Source organism: Spodoptera frugiperda, chromosome 18 (assembly GCF_023101765.2).
Source record: "Spodoptera frugiperda isolate SF20-4 chromosome 18, AGI-APGP_CSIRO_Sfru_2.0, whole genome shotgun sequence".
Classification (NCBI taxonomy): Eukaryota; Metazoa; Arthropoda; class Insecta; order Lepidoptera; family Noctuidae; genus Spodoptera; species Spodoptera frugiperda.
Window position 1 is genome coordinate 2,853,345 of NC_064229.1, and position 21,587 is coordinate 2,874,931.

The window sequence follows — 21,587 nt, forward strand, 5'->3', positions numbered from 1 at the left end:
AGATATCAAATCGTTAGTTATTTTGAGTTTCAGTGAATCCTGAATTAATATTTTCCTCTACTACATCGGTATCTAAGACTACACGGGAGTAGAGGTGTCCTGGGCGACGCCTCCAGTAAATAGGCTGAGCACTAAGTTAATTAACGAGCGCGCACTGCTGAGATATTGCCTCGCTCCCGCGCCGCACCGCACCGCACCGCGCCGCACCGCACCGCACCGCTCCGCACCGCTCCGCACCGCACCGCGCCGCGCCGTGTACTGATGCTGCTCACACACCAGATCATTTGTCACCTGCCTCGTCTCACTGTGTGTAAGTGTGTGTACAGGTAAGACGTGACTGACTCATGTGAGTGTGTGTGTGTGTGTGTGTGTGTGTGTGTGTGTGTGTGTGTGAGGTGTGTGTGTGAGTGTGTGTGTACAAGTATAGTTAGTGGTAAGTTAAACTAGTGTAGTTATTTAGTGATATAGTTATCGTCCTTTGGTTTAATAGTGGTGATGAGCAAGAGGCCAGCTTTATATTCAATCTCAAGAATCGAGCTAATGATTGTGGCTCTCTTTATGATTTATTTGTAACATTGAGAACTATAGTTTTTGTTTAAACTTGGGTGTAACATTTAGTACTTTTGTATGATATTTCACTACAATACATTAAAGATTAACGATTGGCACAGCAATGAAGGGATAAAGATGCTGCTACAGTACTAAGCCCAGGTACTAACTGTTACCGCGCAGTTACCGGGGCTGAACGCGCGGTAAATGGCTTAACAAGGCGCGACTTGAAATATTTGTTTAATTAAATTAGAACAACTTCTCTCGCGGCCCTAACATAATGTTCCCTTGTTCCAAAGTCTAATTGAATTTAAAACTAAGATTTTGATCATGTCTTTCCTCTCGTTAAAGGTATTTTGATTATACGCGCACAGTTTTATAAAAAGTAGAAGACTTGTCATAGTTATTGTTTATGTATACTGAGAATAAAAATGGTACCAATTGTTTACTACGAGGCTAATGAGTCAGATGAAAGATGGCTATTTAACCCAGTCGTTAGTAATTGTTTTCGGAACAAAATTGTTACCAAGTAATAGTTTAAGGAATCATTAAATGTGTTTGAGTATGGCAGTTCGATTATTTTTATATATTTTTGAGTATACTATTACATATATTGTTTAGTGCAAAGATCGCAATAACTAGCAGACCAGTCAGCCACTAGCCAGCCTCCACTGGAGCACTGAACACAACTCAAATGATCGATAGTCAGCGCGGTCTATTCCTGGCCGACGTTTCAGCGCGCCCCACTAATATTAGTGATATCGACAGACAGACGGACAGACAGACAATTTACGTGCACATTTTATTTGTTTATATATTCACCTAATCTTGTAGTGTTGTTTGTTTAAATTTGTGGAATTCGATTCATCTTTTATTCGTGGGATGTAAGAATGCGGGACTTGAAAAATATGTTTTAGAAATGCTTTTCTAGACTTTACAGTTAACAGAACTAGAAATATGTCCTTGAACTGAAGATAGCTATTGGAGAGAACTGTGTCCTAGTAATGGACGGAACTGACTGGTAATGATGATGATGTTAGACGAGATAAACTAAACCAGGTACTAAGTGTTCACTTCATTAAGTAGTTGTTGGATAAATTGTAAGAGACGGGATGGTAATGCGACCTGTATGGTAGCTCGTTCCGCGTCCATTGTTGTCACACCGCTGTACAACGTAACCGTACGACAATAACGCAAATATGTACGACGATATATTTCCCCGTGAACACACACACACACGCAATATCTCCTGTTGTCGGCAACAGGGTCCCGTGTATGTGTGTATGAGTAACAGTTTGCAAATTGCATCGCTTGCGTCTCCCAGCTTATCGCAGAAAGTAGGTGAGTGGGTAAGCGATCCTCTCTTTATGATGATACCGAGTTGTTCCACAAGAACGATTGCTCATTGCTCACACAGAATACCTCCACACTACTCGTGTGTTCCTGGTAACAAGACATTTTTTGTAAGTATTGTATGGTAATAAATATTTATTGTATTTTTGTTGTAAAAGCTTTACTTCTGCTTGTATATAAATTAAATTGAAAGGGAAATGTTGCGTTGGATAATTGTGCAACCTGTTCACATTTGAAACGAATGTATACTTCACTAAATGATGTCATAGACTGGCATGTTTTTAATTATTTAGTTTCTTCGGTGTAATCAAAATACTACAACCTATATTAAGGAATGCATGACTTCAATATCTAAATTATATTATTCGTTATAAGAACATGGTCTTGCTACAAAAAATGTTCACTTGGAATGAGTCCTGAAAGCAATAGGTTCCTCTATTGAGTTCAGTCGTAGTAACACTGACTGACTGACAATGGAGCACAAACTACACTAATGAATCGGTAATGAGGCAGATGATAGCTCGGCACCAACTGTCGGCGGCGACGCCCAACATATTCGATAAACTTATAATTACTTCTGACATCGCCTGCCACACTCGTAAACGCGATCAAATTGTAATTTAACTACTTAATTGGTATTACCTTTAATTCCCAGTTCAAACTTTGTTTCGGGTCTACTTCCATAACGAAGCCGAACATTAACCGATACAGTTTCATTGAAACCCTTACTAATTCCAATCCTTTTCGCGGATATCTATTGTACCTTGTAATGTTACCATTGTCTAACGCTAAATAATTCACGGAAGGCTACTCAAATACAGAAATAGATATGTTGGAGCTATGATTGTGTTCTTAATCTTTAGATCGAAGCGATAAGGACCTCCCTCTCGAACTAATCAAAGTGATAATGCAGCGGCACCGTGCGGCGTGAGGCGGCGCGAGGCGGCACGCTGCGTGGCCGCTACGTGCCCGCCCAGCCGCCGCCGGGATTAGCGCGCTCTCGCCGCGGTCCCGGCTCAAAGGAAACTATTATTAAGTTTCTCCTCAAGATATACGGATGGCGTCATTTGCATCCACTAAATAAAGCGACGCTGCACCAACCTCTAAAGGCCGCGTACTTTCTATTCACACTCAAAGGACTTTTCAGTCTCTTTACAGTGTTGCCAGCGTGTGGCTGAATATCAGCATTTTTACAGGCCGCCGGCTATCTACGGTCTAAAACCCAATTACGGGGGAACTCCGTCCTCGTGCGGTGCACACGGTGTAGAACCTCCCGACTGACGGGACCCACACACAAGCAGCGGGCAGCGCCGTGTGACAATATTTGTCGAGTTTACAATGGAACAAGTTATGACTGATTTCATTCAGAACCATGGTTATCAAATTACAATTTAATATAAGGAATAGGTAGTTCACAGGGTTATGAAGGATTGTACGTCTCTCGAGGCATAAATCAACGTTAAGTAAGTGATGATGTCGTGTTTGAAGTCGGCACATAATATTCCGAGCTCGCCGAGCTGTGGGTAATGAAGACGAAATGTAATTAGCTAATGTGTGTGTGTGTGTGTGTGTGTGTGTGTTGTCACACCAATAACATCATTATGGAAATGTCAACATATAACATTACCACAATACTCCCCCACTCACGTATGTATAGGAGATCAAACGGAACCTATTTCTCCGAGACCTGGGTCTTGTATTTGTAGCTTATTTCTTTGTAAAACCTTATGCTGTCTGGAACGGAGTCTTACTCCATTTCCATATGTTCAGTAGTCATCTATCAAGTTATGTAATAACATTAGGTAATTAACACTTAATGCCTAAACTTATCGCAATCAATCAGTCGCAATCAAAATATCAGTCGTTCCGTTACTTTGTATTATAAATGTAAGAAAACTGATCGACCTAGCTATCGAACCTGAGATCGTTAGACGCGACTGTTACCCTAACTGCCATTGACGTCTACTACACTGCATAAGATTTTACTTTTAAGTAAAAATTACAGGAAGTAAATACTTTCAGCCGGAGTTTACATGGAGCGGTTAGTTAGTACATATTCCAATTAAAATATATAAAGTCGTTCACTTTGAGTACTGCCCGTAACGACCTGGAACTTGAATAATTTACCCAGTCTTTACAGCACACTCGTAAACTCCTGAATATATGTGAAACAATTAATTTCAGACGTCTCAGTACAAGCAGGCAGCGCAACAAGTTCTTTATACACACACTTAATGTGTTACACCATTACAACACATACAACGCATGCATACATTATCTACCGTTCAAGGAAATATTCTCTCGCACTGATTAGGAAACAACAACAAGACAAGTGGTGCCCCCCGGCGGCTCTCACTACTGTCTCTGTACGTACGGACACTTCATTACTAGTAACATTAGATACTCGACACGGAACACGGCAGTCACCTGTTGGCACAGGTCAAACCTAATCGTTTAATCTAATTACTAAGTATTACTGATAACAGACAGGAAGCTCGTCCCGGCTCATCGACACCTATGTACGTACGTGGAGGAAACATTCACACTATAATCGTATAATAACATAAATTACAGTTGAGGAGAACATTTATAGAAAGTATTACAAAATCCAAATTAAGTTTAACAAAAAAGTAAAAGCTTATTCACGGCGACCGGCAACAAAAGACGAATCCCAACTATTCACCGTGATCACAATGCTTCACTCATTATGCCATCTCACCGACACTAACTCGTTGTAAATGACACCTTATCACTATAACACTAGAATACATAATTAAAAAGCTGATATGTTTAGTATAGGCCTCAGATTAGTATGACCGGCCGGTCGCGGCACATTATCTCGGGGTATGGGGCGGCGGCGCGCGTGCGTGCGGACCGGAGGGCGGGCGCCGACTGACGAAGGGCGGCGCGCCGCGGCTGCCCCAGCGCCCGCGATATAGGTTAACGATCACGTTTCCTTACAGCCGCGATAATGCTCGCCTTCATTCCTGCTTGTGGACCACTCGAAGGTTAACACCTGACCACCACCAGCTGCGCTCCACCATCAGGACCTCAGGAGCCAGCACAGTCTCGCGTCAAGTCACAGAGCTCGCGTCAACGCATGCAGTGTTACTTATAAGCGCACTCAACGTTGCTGTGTCCACGATAGACGGGACAGTAAAATTGATAATATTTAAATAGTGTTTTGAATCGTGTTGGTAATCAAAACACGTGTAGTACAGTCAGACTCCGCCTGCTGTGACCATGAACCGTTGCAATTGGTTTCACAAATATGAAAACTGAAGAAAGGAGCTATCGCTGCATTAGACCAACATGTTGCCAATTGTAAATAAACTAGAGATAGAATGGCACATATAGGAGACCGCGTGGCGCTCACGTTATTGACTTATGGACTATTGCACTATTTAGTTAAGACAATCTCCACAAACGTATGCGATCAGTGTGTTATTTATTAGCTCTAAGTAAATAAGACAGAGACACAAACAATACTGTTTCAATACATATAAAGTAGTCTCGCGAGACACACGGACACACAGACCGGAGTTATTATAATAGTACGCGGCTGTATAGAGGGTGAGGCTATTTCTATTTACGGTGTATGGCGGCTGTAACCACTCGCGGCTATTTCAAGGCTTGCCCGCAGACGGAGGCTCTAGTTTGTTAACTTTGCCCAAGTATTTGCCCGAGTACTGTGGGCTTGCGGTCTCACGCAGTCTCACGGTACGCTGCAAATGAAGTGGAAACCTTCGGAACTATTCCAGATATGTTTTATTGTCATACCACACGAGTGTGTAGCGTTAGTATCTCTATTAGGTGAGCAATTAGACTAATTCATCTCAGGAGAATGAATCGAAGTAGTTATAACGTAATATTTAGTTCTCCTAGGTTACATAGACTGAATAACATCAATGTAAAAAGCCTTCCCTTACATTTAGTAAAGGGGACAATATAAGTTCAGAATGCATATTATCAATGTACTAACAATGTACTGTAATTACACCACCGTACACAGACAGACTACACAACAACACTATTCCACATGTAGAGACAGACATAGAGCAGTGTAGCGCACGTACACTGTGTACAGTGTGTAGAGTGTGTGTAGAGCGTGTAGAGCTAATTAGCAATGCTAAACGTAAATAGTAATGTTATTGACTCGTGTACTGGTGCTAGTGATCTCTATTTCATTGAATTTGTAGAGACCATGGTTGAAACATTGGATTCATGTTAATTAACAACTTGCTGCATATCATTCATATTATATTAATCGTAATATTTTATAATATACATTTTATTCAAAGGCCACGGAAGCACAGTGTTGCTATAAAGCTTAAATCTGCGGAAGATTATAACATGATCCGCTAAATAATGTTTGGTAAAGTTAGCAAATAATTCACTAGTGCTGACACATACTATACATATACACGTATAAATATCTGCTCCTCCAAGTAAGTATTATACTGAAGTAAATCTGCTATGTGTGTAAGTACACAGAGCTAAGTTCACGGGCGCGTATTACAAAGTAAGCACTAAGTTACGATTACTTCAAACCAGAGGCTCGGAACCGGTTTAAAAAATACCGGTTAATACCGGTTTATATCGGTTTTCCTCCGAACTTTTCTTAAGAACGTGAACATTAAAGAACTTTATTTTAACCTAAATTAACCGGTTTATTCGACGAGGGGCATGGACATATAATCTGGACAGCGCGCAGCGTTTCTTTGATGTGCGTCGTATTAACAGGTTTTTATTGATCTAAACCGTTTAATCCGAAAAAACCTTTATGAAAATACTGTTCCAAATACCGGTTTAAAACCGGTTTCGCGAACGAAACCCAATGTAAAGGTTTTGCGTACAAGTACATAATAACGGTTTGAAAATTTAACCGGTATCCGAGCCTTGCTTCAAACAAATCAATGTTTGCGGAACTAATTGTACCTGGAACTGATACCAAATACCGACAGGTTCAGCAGAAACCGAGGGTTTTAATTACAATGTTCTACTTTATGTTCAGTCATTGAAATCAGTACCATCGCGTCGTGTGACTGATCAATTGTCTTGAATGATAGTACTAAGAAACGCCTATTTCTGAGTTTCTACTTCAAAATATGTACGCAAAAATCATTTAGTTCAACATAATGTATTTGTAAATAAAACTTATACTATAATATTTCATAATGTCTTAAGTTTCACTACGCCTAACTTCGACATAGATTCATATCAACATTAGTCCTTTCATAAAACAAAGTTCTTCACATACATACATATATAGGTATATAACACAATATGATGGCGCGAACATAACAAACAAATGGTGTAGCGGTACGAGTGTGTCGTGTATTGGGTTCGATTGTATTACAGCGAAGTTGGCAGACGTCGTTACGGCGCGGGCGACTCGAATAAATCACGATACGTCTGAACTTTCCCTCGCAGCCTTAATGTCTTCGGAGATACGACGACTCGCTAAATACGGAACCGGAGTGTTCCCGATATATGTACTGCAGCTCTATGTTCACTCACAGCATGTGAAAGTGAGGGTTCAGTTTAGTATGTGATATTTTTGAAAATATTATATGATTGTATTAGCAAACGCCTTTAAGGCTATCGGGCTATTTCATACACTTTACCTTTAACATAACATATGATGATAGACAACACAAAACAGAACACATCCCCAAATATAATAGCAATGAAATTATATTTTTAAATATAGTAGGAAATGACAATATGTGTGTATATGACAGCGATGAAAAGTAATAATATATAATATGTGTAGTTACTGACTTCCTAAGAGGTGTGTGTGTGTGTGTGTGTGTGTGTGTGTGAGGCAGCAGACAGACAGTTCCGCGGAATACTAAGCAGCTGCGTGAGTACCTGCCGCCGAGTGTCCTGGCTTGTACTCGTATTATCACTGACAGCCTCCATGTAGGTATACTGTTACTATACTTTATTATAACTATATTACTGTTTGCCTTATATATCTGACGTCGAAAAAGAATTAAGTAACTGCCAAAGTTCAGAATTGCAATGATATTATGTACCGTACTAATCCTAATCGTCGGACTTTATTTTCCTAACTGGCTAACCAAGTTTATTTTTAAGTAAAAACAATTAAGCTTTCCAAATTAAAACGTTATTTACAAAATCCACGCAGCCTCATGCAGTTGTGCAACCACTACTCATTACCTCGCACATGTCTACGACCTTACGTAGCGCGTAGCTCGTAGCCTGTAGCCCGTAGCCCGTAGCCTCGCCGTAGCCCCACCCTCTACGCAACGCTACGAGCGCTACGCGTAGTATAACACCGTAATTTGTAACCGAGTATAAATCGTAAAGGCGATAAACTTGCGGAAAATTACGTTTCATGGTTAGCGTAGTACTAGCGGCAGATGTTAGTACACGATTACAATAGTATTAACGATCAAGGACAGACGTTGACACGAGTTCAACAAAATATACACAAGAAACAAAAGTATACATTACGTTTGTCCAATGTTGTGAGACGAGGAGTGTGTAACTTGTAAAAAGTATTAAGATATTCGTAACTTGGTGAGCAGGAAGTGGCCCTCGAGGGAGCGCGTGAAATACGAGAGCCTCCCTGAATATACCGACTCTACGTGCTGAACGCTACACAACACGCTGCAGTATCGGGTAGTACATCACTTTCCTATAACGATATTAATGAACGATGTTGTACGGCTTCAAGTTACAGTTTCACTAGTACCCAGTCCCTAAGTATTCAATTATTTAATAATCATTATGTTTAATACGAGGCTCATCAACTTTACATCCAAACAAAACGTTATTTTTATGCGCCTTCAAATATTTTATCGCTGAATTCAGCTGCTGAGTGTTTTATATTTATTGCAAGTTAATGATATTTATCAGTGACAGTAAGTTGTGCAGTAACTGTAACTGCGGGGGCACATTAGCAGCGGCGGCGCAGTATCAGCGCGGGTACTGTGACTGCGTGACTGTGTGCCTCGACGTTGCCAACATTACAAACGACGCACTGGTCCGCGCCATCAAGAATGCACGCCTCTCCACAACACTATCCATTATTCACCTTAAGGTCTAACATTTAAAATTCAATTTCTATCGCACCTCCCTCAAGGTGCTATCTTGAGAATCTATCATCGCAAAACCAACTCCATAATGTTCATATAAGGTCCATTATCGCGTACTAGTGGATGGTTATAATCAACAGCTGAGAGGAAGGGAGTGAATCAATTTATCCGGGGAAGAGGGAATTATGAATGCTTGGGGGATTTCGTTAGTAAGATTCATTTTGTAAGAGTTGCCTCACATTGCACAGCCAACGTAAGTAATGCGCTTACGTGGACTTACACCCACCGAGCGTGTGCTGCGGACATTGTATTGTTTCAAGTACGAGATTAGTATTTGAATTTACTTTCCTTATCTGTGTATGTAGTATGTTTTAAAGCTTATTTTAATGCTAACAGTGTATTCACTTAAGGAGCTTTACATTTTAATCATATTTTAAAATCTTAAACCTTATCACATTTCCATTCCCTGCCGCCCCCAGTCGGTCGGCACTTGTGAAAAGGTTCAACAAAGCAATCAAGAATCATAACCCGAAGCATTTACAATCCGTAAACGCTCTCGTTATCGGCAGTCGAGGCAGTCGAGGCAGTCGAGGCTGTTATATCGAGTTTACAACAAAACAAACCTTTATGCCGACATCAGCTGAAGAAGGAATTCTTTAAAGATCGTCGCTAATTGGTTCAATTATGCCGAAGGTCCCTTTTGAGTTACTCACGGGTCCAGGCTCGGCGCCCAAACTTGATTATACTTGAACAGGCACTCTTCCTCACATAAAGCGTGTCCCTCCGGCTGGAGAGGGCCGCGCGAGGGCGCTCTAACCAGATTAAGGGTCAGGTTTACTTTACGCGAGCATTCGACTTTTTGCGTTGCGATTTTTTATGAGTTGAGTATTCAAGTTTAATACGATCATAATTATGTTGGTTTTACTCTACAGTAACATTATTTTAGTATTGTTGGTTCAACTCCAAACCAAAAGTGTAAATAAATCCGCATGCACTCAAAATAGCAACACACGGCTAAATGATGTTAAAATTAAATAAGTCGCAGCGTATGAGCGTTTGTAATTAATTTAAAGACTTCACTTTGCGTAAATGAGCCCCCTCACCCCGTCCCCCCTCCCCCCCACGGCCGCTATGCACGTGACAGGGCCCAGGGCCGCTAGTGGAGGAGGTCGGAACGCAGACAGTTTTCATAGCTCTTTATATTTAGGTTAACACCACGAGGACGTCTGGAGTTCCCTGTCCAGTACATGCACGAGGGTCCGAAGGTCCACATTACAATAACATACACCGAAGTATGTGAACGTGAATACAGTCAACGAAGGATATTGAACTGAGAATTTTGAAGAAGTGGAGAGATTTTGCAAAGCTTTTGCTCAGTTGGTTGACTAGAATAAACAATTGAATAGAGGAGGCAGTAGTAAATATAATGTCACTTGTGGTCTTAATGACACACAATGTACTGACAGCACCAGTAAGTGCACGCAACAACTAGTCGCTGTATAAGTTGTTCTTCTGCGAGCGCTGCAGTGTGGAGTAATTACCGAGCCGAGTCCGGCGTTTAACTCCGCGCTAAGATTGGAGCAAGTTTCGAATTATGTAACTCGACTGTTCCCGTGCTGCACTACAGCTCGGGTTCCAACGGTTACACTCTGATGGCAAACAAATCTGTTTCTTCTGTAGTTTTGTTTTAAACATACAGTCATCAGGATGCCTAGTGCAAATTCACCTATTTGATCATGTTAACTATCTGTATAGAATCGGCACGGAACGCCATTCAAATCGTAGTTCACTCTGACCAGAGTATCCGTCGCCACTTATCACACGTCGCGGTGTCTCGGCAACCAGTGGACAGACGTGTACAGGCGGCTGCCGACCACTCGTTCCAATAGATTACATGTTTTATGTAAGCAGAGCTCGTTCATAAAGTGCCACTGTACTACTGGTTGAACAATCAGGTAGATACGAGGTGATCGCGTCTATAAGTACATGTCTACAGAAACCTCATTTGGAACAGACATCTTTAGTACTTGTAAATAAATTATATAGTAGTGCGTTCACTTCATTGTTCAACACTAAAATGTCTATAAAATTCCACGCCGACCGTAACAATTAAGAAATAGATAACATTTCATATGAACGTGTAAGTTTCAATAGTTCCACTTAGAATTTACAGAACTGTATAGAGTGGTAAAGCAAACGTACCCACAAAGATAGTGTTAGTGCGGTCTCGTATAAAGTAATGGCGAGCTACTTCTCAAAGCTTTCCAATCAGGAGGTGCGGCCGGCGAGGTGCGACGGCTGACGGCCCTCCCTTCACTCCCGACCTACTCGCTTCTTTTAATACTCTCCAATATAACCAGGCAATAGTACTCAGAGTATACTGATACACTTATGGTTTTTATAATTATTATAGGCTTTGGTCGATTGACGTACTGTTCTATAATGGTGATGATCGATTAAATGTCACGTTAATATTTCTCTCATAGCTATTAGAGATGTAAAAATTGATTTATAATTTGTATTTCAAGATATGTAACGCTCCGTATTACTTTCATTATACACATCCAAAATAAGAAATATGTCTTAGCTGTAACCCGAGCTGTAAGATGTACAACTAGAGTGTAGTCCTACCTTTCCCATGCAGCTGCTGGCGGTTCTCGGTGCCCTTGAGGCTCTCGGCGGTGTGCAGCAGCTCGTCCAGCTGCGGCTTCTTCTGCTCCAGCTCCCGGAGTACTCCCTGTGCAGGACACACGCAGACATTAGCGACTCGAGTCAGTTGTAGATATTGAAGATAAATCTCTATTGCGAGCGGTTGATGAGGCTATCAAACATAATGTCGACTTCCGAATCAAGCAAATAACTTTAAAGTTTGCAGTATTAGTAGGACCCATAACAGAGTTTGAAATTGTATTGAATAATTTGGAATGTTGTTAGGAGAACACGATGGACAATTTAATGACAGTATAACTAACTACACGCTGAGCTGTCGAGCTGGGGCAATTCACATTCAATAACAGCAATAGAAGACAGCAACAACTTTTAACAGTCGAGTGTGATTCGTTCCGCTCACTGCGCGCCGCTAGTTACGGAACTATGGCAAGTTCTAACAACATGAGTATGCATAACTAGGCAAGTTACCGGACTGTACCTCACTGCTGACACTGCCAGCTAAGCTACTAGCTCACTGTGTTACACGTACTTATGTACATGGTTTGCTACAGGTGAGCAATTCTACCAGAACTGAAGGCGTCTATTATATTATTCTTTGAATATGTATGAAAATATCACAAGCGATACACACACGTATGCATAAGTTGAAGCTTTGTCAGTAAATATGCATGAAGCCTTAAAAATTCATAGCACCTAGTTCAATGGTTCACGTGGAGCAGCTTCCGGGGAAATCCATCATGGCGGATGGCGGCAGATAGGCTTTGGAAATATTTGGGGAAATTCGCTTCGTACCGGAAAACAACAAACACTCGACTAGTGAGGTTTTATTTACATTTAGATTTATGACAACAGTAGAGGATCAACAAACACAATTTTGGAAATCATGCTCATACGAGCCTAGCGGAAAAATTATCAATGATGCATAATGTTCTATTCAGAAGTGCAGGAGACAGAGAAATCACAGCACAATGTTAGGAGTGTGGCCACGAGTGTGGGCACACGGCGGAATGTACCGGGCGGCGCGCGGCACCGGCCACACTCCCCGGGAGAATACGATTCATCACTCATACATACACAACATTACATTATATAGTGATTTCATATACAACTCTCATATTGCATGTTGTATATCGATAGTGTTTTAATCAACTCTATGCGATAATAGACTAAGCGACATGTTTAATGTTACATTATAAGGAGACCAGCTACTTTCTTCTAATCTTAATAATGAGGGGAAACGACGATCCTTAACTTACAGAATAAATTGAACATGTATACGTACGAGTATGTGATCCCGTACAGGTTACTTATTACCAGTAGCCAGTCTTTATATATCCGGCTTATTTTCCTACATACGAGTGTGTACAGGGAAGTGATCCGGCCACTGTTGTCAACCCTTCTTTAAACCAAAATTACCCAGATCTGGTCGCGCTACCCTCGGCCCGATCTAATCTAACCTAAACCGATTTATTTATTTCTTCCCAGAGGTAGGAAACGAGAGATTTTTCCAAGTGTAAGTTGGTGAAGTCAATTTAAGCAACGACCAAGTTTCCTTGAAGTTGGGACGAGTTGTAACAGCAACACATACTTGCTCAGCAGCCGGGTTTACTCGCCGAGCTAACGTAGCATTGCATAGTTTGTACATAGTTTTAGTTGAGGTTTCAACACTTATGCCATTGATTTTATTTTACAAGCAACAGTTTAAACACGCGATAGGAAGAATAATATTTAGATTAAACCTCGGCCCGTGCACACGGACTTTCTCCTAGTTTTTACATTAAGAAATCAGTTTTCAGTTCCGAAGTGTTCAATTTAGCAACTCATTTAATTCACTAACGATTTACTAAGACACAAATATCGGACAGTTAAAGTAGATCTCCAAGCTACGTAGTTTTAAACTTTAAGTTTCAGAGAACTGTCGGTGAGGTTCTACCTCATTACTGCCGACAACGTTACCTGCCTCTACCGACACCTAGTAATTACTCATTAAAGATTTGATTACATTACACGCCGGTGAGGTGAGAGTTATAGCTAAACCATAGTTTTACTACATCCGTTAGATACGTTGACTCTAACGATCTGCAGCGGGTCAAACTTGGAGCCAGTAATCCCAAGGAAGTAGGATTATACATACATGTTGAACGTACTAGAGGTTGGTAATGTAACCCGAGCATATATCAGACAAGTTGGAACGATGCGCGCTCGGATGATGTGTAAGTTGGACAACAGTTGGACGGGACCGGTTGAACATCGAGTGCGGAACGTGTTACCGCTCCATGTTCACTAATGTTGGGACAGGAACAATGTTCGTGTCGGCGTCATTATCCAAAGTGGGTAACAGCCTGGCAATGACAATCCAAAATTACGTAGAACAGTACAATCAAGGGGGAATTATTGACGTGTAGTCGTGTACCTTTGTTAATTACGCCTACTGTGGAGGTTTTGATTGTACTGTTGGACTTTAATGAGCAACCAAGCAATCCTTCATTATACGAGTCCGCGAGCTCAATTATCAATTATAGCGCAAAGTTGTCATACGCAACGTCCGCGCGGGGCGACCGCTCGGGCTCGAGTGGTGGCGCGCCGCCCCTCCCGCCCCGCGACACCCTTATTGATCCCCTCCCCGCGGCCACAGTGAGGAACAACCAACCTAATAAGAACTACTTCGCTCCCCCGGCTGAGTGCTCTACAAGACGATTTAGGATAATTGCGTTAGAAGTTAAGAGCTCTAATGACGCTGGCTGATACAGCCGGCCAGGTAATGTTAACATTTTTATATTGAGAGCAGAGGCTCCTCTTGCAGTTATGTGTTAATCATTTGTGATAATATTGGCATTAATATAACTTGGCCATTTGATCGCGTCGAGGCGTAAATGATGGTTTTACAGTGGAATGTAACAATAACAGCCGACTGGGTTGTTTGTTTGTTTGTGTTCGCGTTGCGCGCGGCGGCCGGCAGGGGGCGCGGTGTACGGTACTCCAAGTTGTTTCCCATTCGTAAGCATAACAGCACGAGAGGTTCCACTGAATAAACTGTCAGTTCATTAAATAATATTTCGTTTCGTCCATTGCAACGCTAGAGGGGTCACATTTTGTGCTGAATGGTTCAGTAGTCGATTGACCACTGTATCTAGTCGATTCATTCTTACATAAACGCTAGTAATCGACTACTAAACGAAATAATGTCCAGTTTCGAGCATTGTAACGTGTACCACCGTGCGTAGTGTACAGCTGTCACTCTGTGTCACGCTGGACACGTGTCACAGCTCGGATTACGCGCCGTATTGACACGTCGGACATGTGTCCGCGGGACAGTGGCGCACTGCTCGGGAGTAATGAGGGGGACACGCGGCAACACGACATTATTGTTACAGTTAGAAACACCATCTATGACATGAGTACTCAGGTACCCATAATGAGGAATCACTGAATGACACAGAATAAACCTGTGCGAGTGATGTCACAAGATGACGATTACAATACTAAACCGGCAGGTTCCACTACAATGTGTGTTAGTGAGAAGTGTAAGGATAAGTTTCCTTCTTATTAGGAAGTAGTGACTCGAATTGATTCACTGATATAATGATATCTGTCTGTATAACTCCATACATCACACGACTTACTAGTTGATCCTAATGGCCCATTATACGGCTTAGTGTGGAACTGTAGTTATTCACTGATATTGTCGTTATGGGGACTATACATTTATGGCACGATCCCCAAAGGATCAGGAGGTACAACTGCACTGTTTTATAATAGAAAATGCCAGTGACGACAACTTCAAGTTAACTTGACAAATCCTTCAAACTATTAAGTTTCTAAGAATCCTGTTGTGCTGTAGGTAGCTGGTAGATATCAAATGCTCAACAAAGCTAAACAATGACAAACTACAAACTAAGGTCAACATTAAACGAGTGTCCGATACCATCAACCAGCTTAACCCGGCGTGCCGTGGACACCAGCCACCTGGCCTGGTGCCAACATGCTCATGTGCTCAGGGTAGGAGGTAGTTGGTGTTTAATGAGCACCTCATTACAGCATCAGCAAATATATAACAGAGTGACGTCTTACTAGAAATTATCTTTAAAGGAGATATAAAGGTTTACATTACGAAGGCAGCTACTTAATCAAAGATTGGAGTTCAGAATCATCATCCTCATACAAGTTCACGTTGAGTTCAACGGCCAGCGCGCTCCGTGGTCACGGCCATACTGAGGGCGGCCGCGAGTGCCGACTGGTGTAGCCACTCGCTACGGTACGGTGCGCACCACGTGTGGCGTGCCGGCAACCCGCCCCGTTGCCTAGCAACGCCGCCCCTTTCTAGCCGTGGGGTGAGTCACAGTGATGGGAAGCGTATCGATACACAAAATGTCGATAGTTCTGTTATCGATAAAATTAAATTGTCATCAATTATAAAGATATATTACAGAAAGTTCTCATGGTAAGGTAAAAACATAGAAATTTTAGTTTGTGATTTTTTTAAAAGAGGTATTGATATCTTAAAATTCTGTATGTAACTAAAATCCATGCCACGCCATCTTGCGCAAAAAGACGGCTTCCCTGATCTACAGAGTGCGGGGCAGCTGGAATGAAATCCTGAAGACGATATCAAACAGGTTCTCATCCCCGCTTTGGAGGTCTTTGATTGAGAGGGTGATTTAAATATTGTTATTCTTTTTTCCTTTTAAATATGGACGGTGTAAAAGTTGTCTGAAATAAAGATTATTTTATTTTATTTTTATTTTATTTAAAATCAATTACTAAAACCATCGATTAATGAGACGAACAATTTAAATTGTGTCCAGTTTAAGTGCAAAGAAAAAATAGTGACAGGCGTAATATTTTGCATTCGTCAAGACTAAAGTATTATTTTGTATTCCTGTGATTAACAAATTATATGATATAAACCATTAATCTATGAATAACATTAACAAATTAATGTTATTGCTAGTAGCTAACACTCAGTGAAACTTGTGTCTTAAGTATCACGAGATGGAAATATACAATATTGCTCTGACCCTAGCATGGTATACGAGCCGAAAGTTGATGTTTGTAGCAACAAGTGACCGAAATGATAATACTAATATCCGTACTATTTACTTGAAGTGTTGTCAATTGAAACATATAATCATTTTGGCTCCCTTACCAATATTTTAAGCAAGTCCAGAACAAAATAATTAAATTAGTCTATCGACACTTTCCCATCACTGTTTCTCACGCATGCGCACTACAAATTTATGTTCAGTTAAAAGCAGAGATCTGAGGGGGAACGAGACAGTCGCGCTCCAGCAAGCGATGGAAACACACGGCTGGTAATAAATAGCATAGAGAGCAGAATTTATTTATAGCACACATTTGAAATTATTCTAATCAAATGTACGTAATTACATATGTATGATACGTAGTTTCAAAGCTCGTTGAACTAATTGAATCTGTTTCAGCAATGTAAACAATAATAGCCGGCTGTGCGGCGGCGCGGCTTGCAATGGGAATGTAATTGTTCAGCTGAAAGCTTCGGTATAGCAGTTTAAGTTGTATGCATTCCATTATTTAGTGACGCGGCTGAACGCCGGCACATTTATTTCAATTCTGTTAGCTTTATCGTGTTCATTGTTTTATACGATAAATCATTAAAGTATTTGCGCATATTTGGGAATTTCAGCGTAGGTCGCTACAACATCATAGTATTCTACATTCAATCACGTAGATGTACACATAAACGACCATACTACATATAATAGTTTCAGGAATATAATATTTTAAATTCATTTAAAATGAAATAAGATCTAGGCGATAGTTTCTATGTTTTTTTAAACCGTTGCTCCACTCTATAATTTTCACCTGTGCTGTGTGTGCGTTTACCAATATACAAGTTCACATACACATGACACCCAGACCCGAAACAACAATTTGTGGATCACACAGAGTTGTTCCGTGCGGGAATCGAACCCGCTACTCGTTGAGCGGCAGCCGGTTGTATGTGTGTTGTAAGTAGACATCGATCATTGTATGTGTGTGTGATCTTAAATAAATACCGCGCGGCGCGGGTCAGGGTCGCGGCCGTGACGTCACTCGCGGTGCACTCATTACACTAACGGCATGCGATTAACTCATCTCTCACCCACAGGAATATATAGTGGTGTTTGTTCAATCCGCAGTGGAAATATCCAGCAGATACGTAATGTTGTAGGAATATATCGCTCGGTGGTACACGATCCGTGCCTTGTTAGTTTATCTTTTATTTGTTGCCAAACTAAACTGAAGTGCTACTGACAATTACTTATATCAATTAATAAATTGAATTAGTCAATCAGTTTTTGAAAATATAGTGTAAACGACTAGTACCACTATATGTATAATGTAGCTGTATATGGTATATATATTATATAGTAGGTACATGAATAATATCAATTCCACTGAAATATTAGAACAAAATAAGCTTTGTATATCGACAGCTGGGAGCCAACTGCGGCCCACGCGTCCAATTCCTTAAGCCCGTAATTGGCGAGAGATATAAAAGCAGCAATACATTGAATATAATGCTCATAAAAAGCAGCGCGCGGCGGGCGGCCGCCCCACTGGACGCGCAGTGGATACTAATCGCGGGCGAGTGTCGCGCCGCGCGCCGCATACTAACCGGCGAGGCTCGCGCACGCCGAGCTATGTGCCGCGGTGTTCAGGGACGTATCGTGTAGCCGGCTACACAGGGCACAGCCTCCCACTTATAATACAACTTGAAAGAAATACTTCACTTGTTTGGAAGGAAAATTCAAGCATTATGCTAATATTTTCCTTAGGTGTAAGCGTTTATTGAAGTTGTTGTTACCTGCTTGCTTATTATGGGGTATTGTTACATAAAAGACGATTAATATTGCTATGGAATAAACCACGAGTCGCGACCTAGTATATAGTAACAAGTAACACCCGCTCCTACCATAACATAATGTATCGAGTCGCCGGCGACGCGCGGCGTGTCTGTCACCAGTGTCCTGGCCGCGTCTCGAGATATTTCACTAAATATATTTTTAGAACATTTCGTTATTCCAAATTAAAGTCTCATGAAGCGAGACCTCCTTTGTATGTGTGTTGGAATAGAAGCCTTCAATGGACGATTGGACGCTCGTCCCTCGCTACTTCATTTTGTAATCACATTTATATATCAATGGTCGGACCCCGACTTACTTAAAAGGTTTCCTACAATAGCTACATAGAATTGAGGTTAATAGAAAAGTTCGTTAACGGTTCAAGATCCTGAATGTGAAATGTAAATAAAACTTCCACCAAGTCCGTCGTGTAGTGTCGCCATGTTCAGCAACACACAGTTTAGTCGAGTTATCGAACTACACTACAAGCAGACCTACCAACAGTACATATACCATATACAGTGAAACTTGGTTAAGTGGGACCTGGATAAGTGAGAAACCTCCACAAATGGAACTCATACTGAGGTCCCTACCCATTGGCACTGAATTACCTCTATTAGTGGGACAAACAACCCTCTATATCTGGAATTCGTTCTTTCGATTTATCATCTTAGTTACCTCTATAACTGAGACAGCAAGTGAATTTTAAATATAAACCTCAGTAACTGAGACAACGTTTTGTTTGTTGATTTACTTATTCTTATTCATTTATAATGTGCACATAACACATTGTTTTATTTAAGAATCACACCTCTTTATGTAAAATAACCCGTATGTTCACCTCCATTAATATGGAACCCTCTGTAAATGAGACAAATGTTTATTTATACCTGGTTAACTGACACATTGGGTTAGTGGAATACCTCTATAAGTGATACCAATTTGAAGGTCCCTTGAAGTCTCACTTAACGAGGTTTCACTGTATTATAGTATATTCGCATCACTAGAATTAAACATAACTAGATAGTTCGCCTGCCGCTCCGCCGACACACGCTACGGTAAACCGTTTTACAAAGCAAACAGAAGGATTCCAAAGCAAAGCAATTGAAGTGGTATTAAGTTCGTGCAAGTGATTTACATGCTCCGCGCTACAGCCCCCTAAACTAGTGTGTGCCCCCGTGTGCACGGCGTGGTGGAGCCCCTCGCACGGCACCGAGCCGCGCCGCACATTGTCGAGGAACTCACAAAAACCCGACAAAACCGAGCTCACACTGCCGGGAGGAATGTACTTGTATGCACTATGCACATTGCAAACACCTTTGTAGCAACATTTTTACAATCGCAGCAACATCACTTGTGAAGCCATTCCTGGTGCTTGTGGAAGTTAATTCCCGAGCGAGTATCACCGCGTGCGATGGTGTGAACTGTCCTAACTATTAGCACGTGGTGTAGATACTCCACACACACACATACAACGCTCTCATTCCGTATCGGGTAGTGTGAAGGTGCCATAAAGGAACCATCCTTACGCGTGGGGCTCCACCACATCGCCAGCCGGAAATAAGCTCTCACTAACAAGTAATAAAGTTTAATTTAGTTTGGTTACAATTCAGGGGTAGTAATAAATTTAATCTTTTGTCTAATGTTCGTAGAATGATCTATGTTATGTTTTAAATTAGTGGAATGTAGTCAGCGGCGGTGTCGGCGGTGTCGGCGGGAGCCGTCGTTATGTTTATTGCATACTTTGTGCGTCGAGCAGACGTCTGTCGGTACGTTGAAGAATTTCAATTTGCTCGTAATATTCGGATATCGATCTGCCAGTTCCTCGGAGACACGACCCAAGTACTCCCGCTATACATGCGAGTATATACAAGTAGTGTTGGCACTGACCTTCTGCTTGTCGAGCTGCTGCAGGATCTCGTCCACATCGCCGACGGCGACCGACTGCGTGCGGAGCATGTCCACCTCCACCGACACCCAGTCGCGGATCTGGGGACAACAACGACAGTACACTCACTGATCTCGCCACACGACACCGACATAAACCACATCGTTACAAGGAGACAGGGCATGTGCAGGTGGCGAGCTGATGGCCGTACGTACGGTATGATTGTATGTTTTACGAGTTCTGCCAGGCTACAGCTACAAAAGAGTCACAGAACATAATAATATGACAAATTAGACGTTTCATTCCATTTACAGTGTCACACAGTACACAGTACAGTACGACAGTCATCAATTACGGAGACAGAGCGAGCTCCGCATCACATCCGACACATCGACAGGTACCGATACTCGGTCTCAGTCTCACATGTATTGTGTCGCATACATTGTTGTTGTAAAACATAACAATTGGTTTATTTGTACAAATTGTCTGATTGACGTCGTACTTGTATTGTACCTATTACTTACGCTTTCATCAAAAAAACTTGGATTGAATTCGCAGGTAAAATATCGATATTCAGAAGACGCGAGCCGAGCCTCACTGCTGATCCCAACCCGAGCGGGAGCGAGCAGCAGAAAGAAGACAATGAATTGTGCGGGGTCGAGTCCGGGCTTAGCATAATTTCCCAATAAAATAGAATGCAGCCAACCTCTCGACCTGCCCGATAACAATAAGATTTTATTCCAATACTGTCCTCTACGCAGGAAAGGTTTCTGGGAAAAAATATTTTTAGTAGATTGCCTTCGGATGGGTGCCCGAGGAATTTTATAGGAATCAGAGCGGGGACGACGCATTTTTTTCCATTTCTCTTCGGAATAGAAAGGGCCGAGGTCATCTGCGGCCGCCCCGTAATGCGAACACACAATTCTGATTTACTGACGCCTTCTGCGACCTTTTCGGAAACACACGGACCAATAGCAGGTGAACAAATATATATCTGTCGCAAGTATACATGGAGTTAAACGCATCATTATCTCGCGTGAGACACCGCGGCGACACTACTCGTAAACCGTGCAATAAATGGGTAATGTCGGCGGTGTCGTAAACTGACTGCCGCCTGATAGTGCACGTGCTAGAGTGCAGCGCCAATACAACTGCAGTAAAATGCTCTCCGCTTTGCACTCTGCCGGCACCTCTCTC

At 41.8% G+C, this 21,587-nt stretch overlaps 1 protein-coding gene across 1 annotated transcript in view; it reads right to left on the bottom strand.

Annotated features, from left to right (window-relative positions):
- LOC118277991 (dystrophin, isoforms A/C/F/G/H) overlaps positions 1-21,587 on the bottom strand; it is a 438,713-nt gene that overhangs the window by 360,789 nt on the left and 56,337 nt on the right. Inside the window, 2 exon segments of the mRNA XM_050700084.1 lie at positions 11,601-11,706; positions 20,393-20,491. Coding sequence (XP_050556041.1) covers positions 11,601-11,706; positions 20,393-20,491 — 205 coding nt within the window.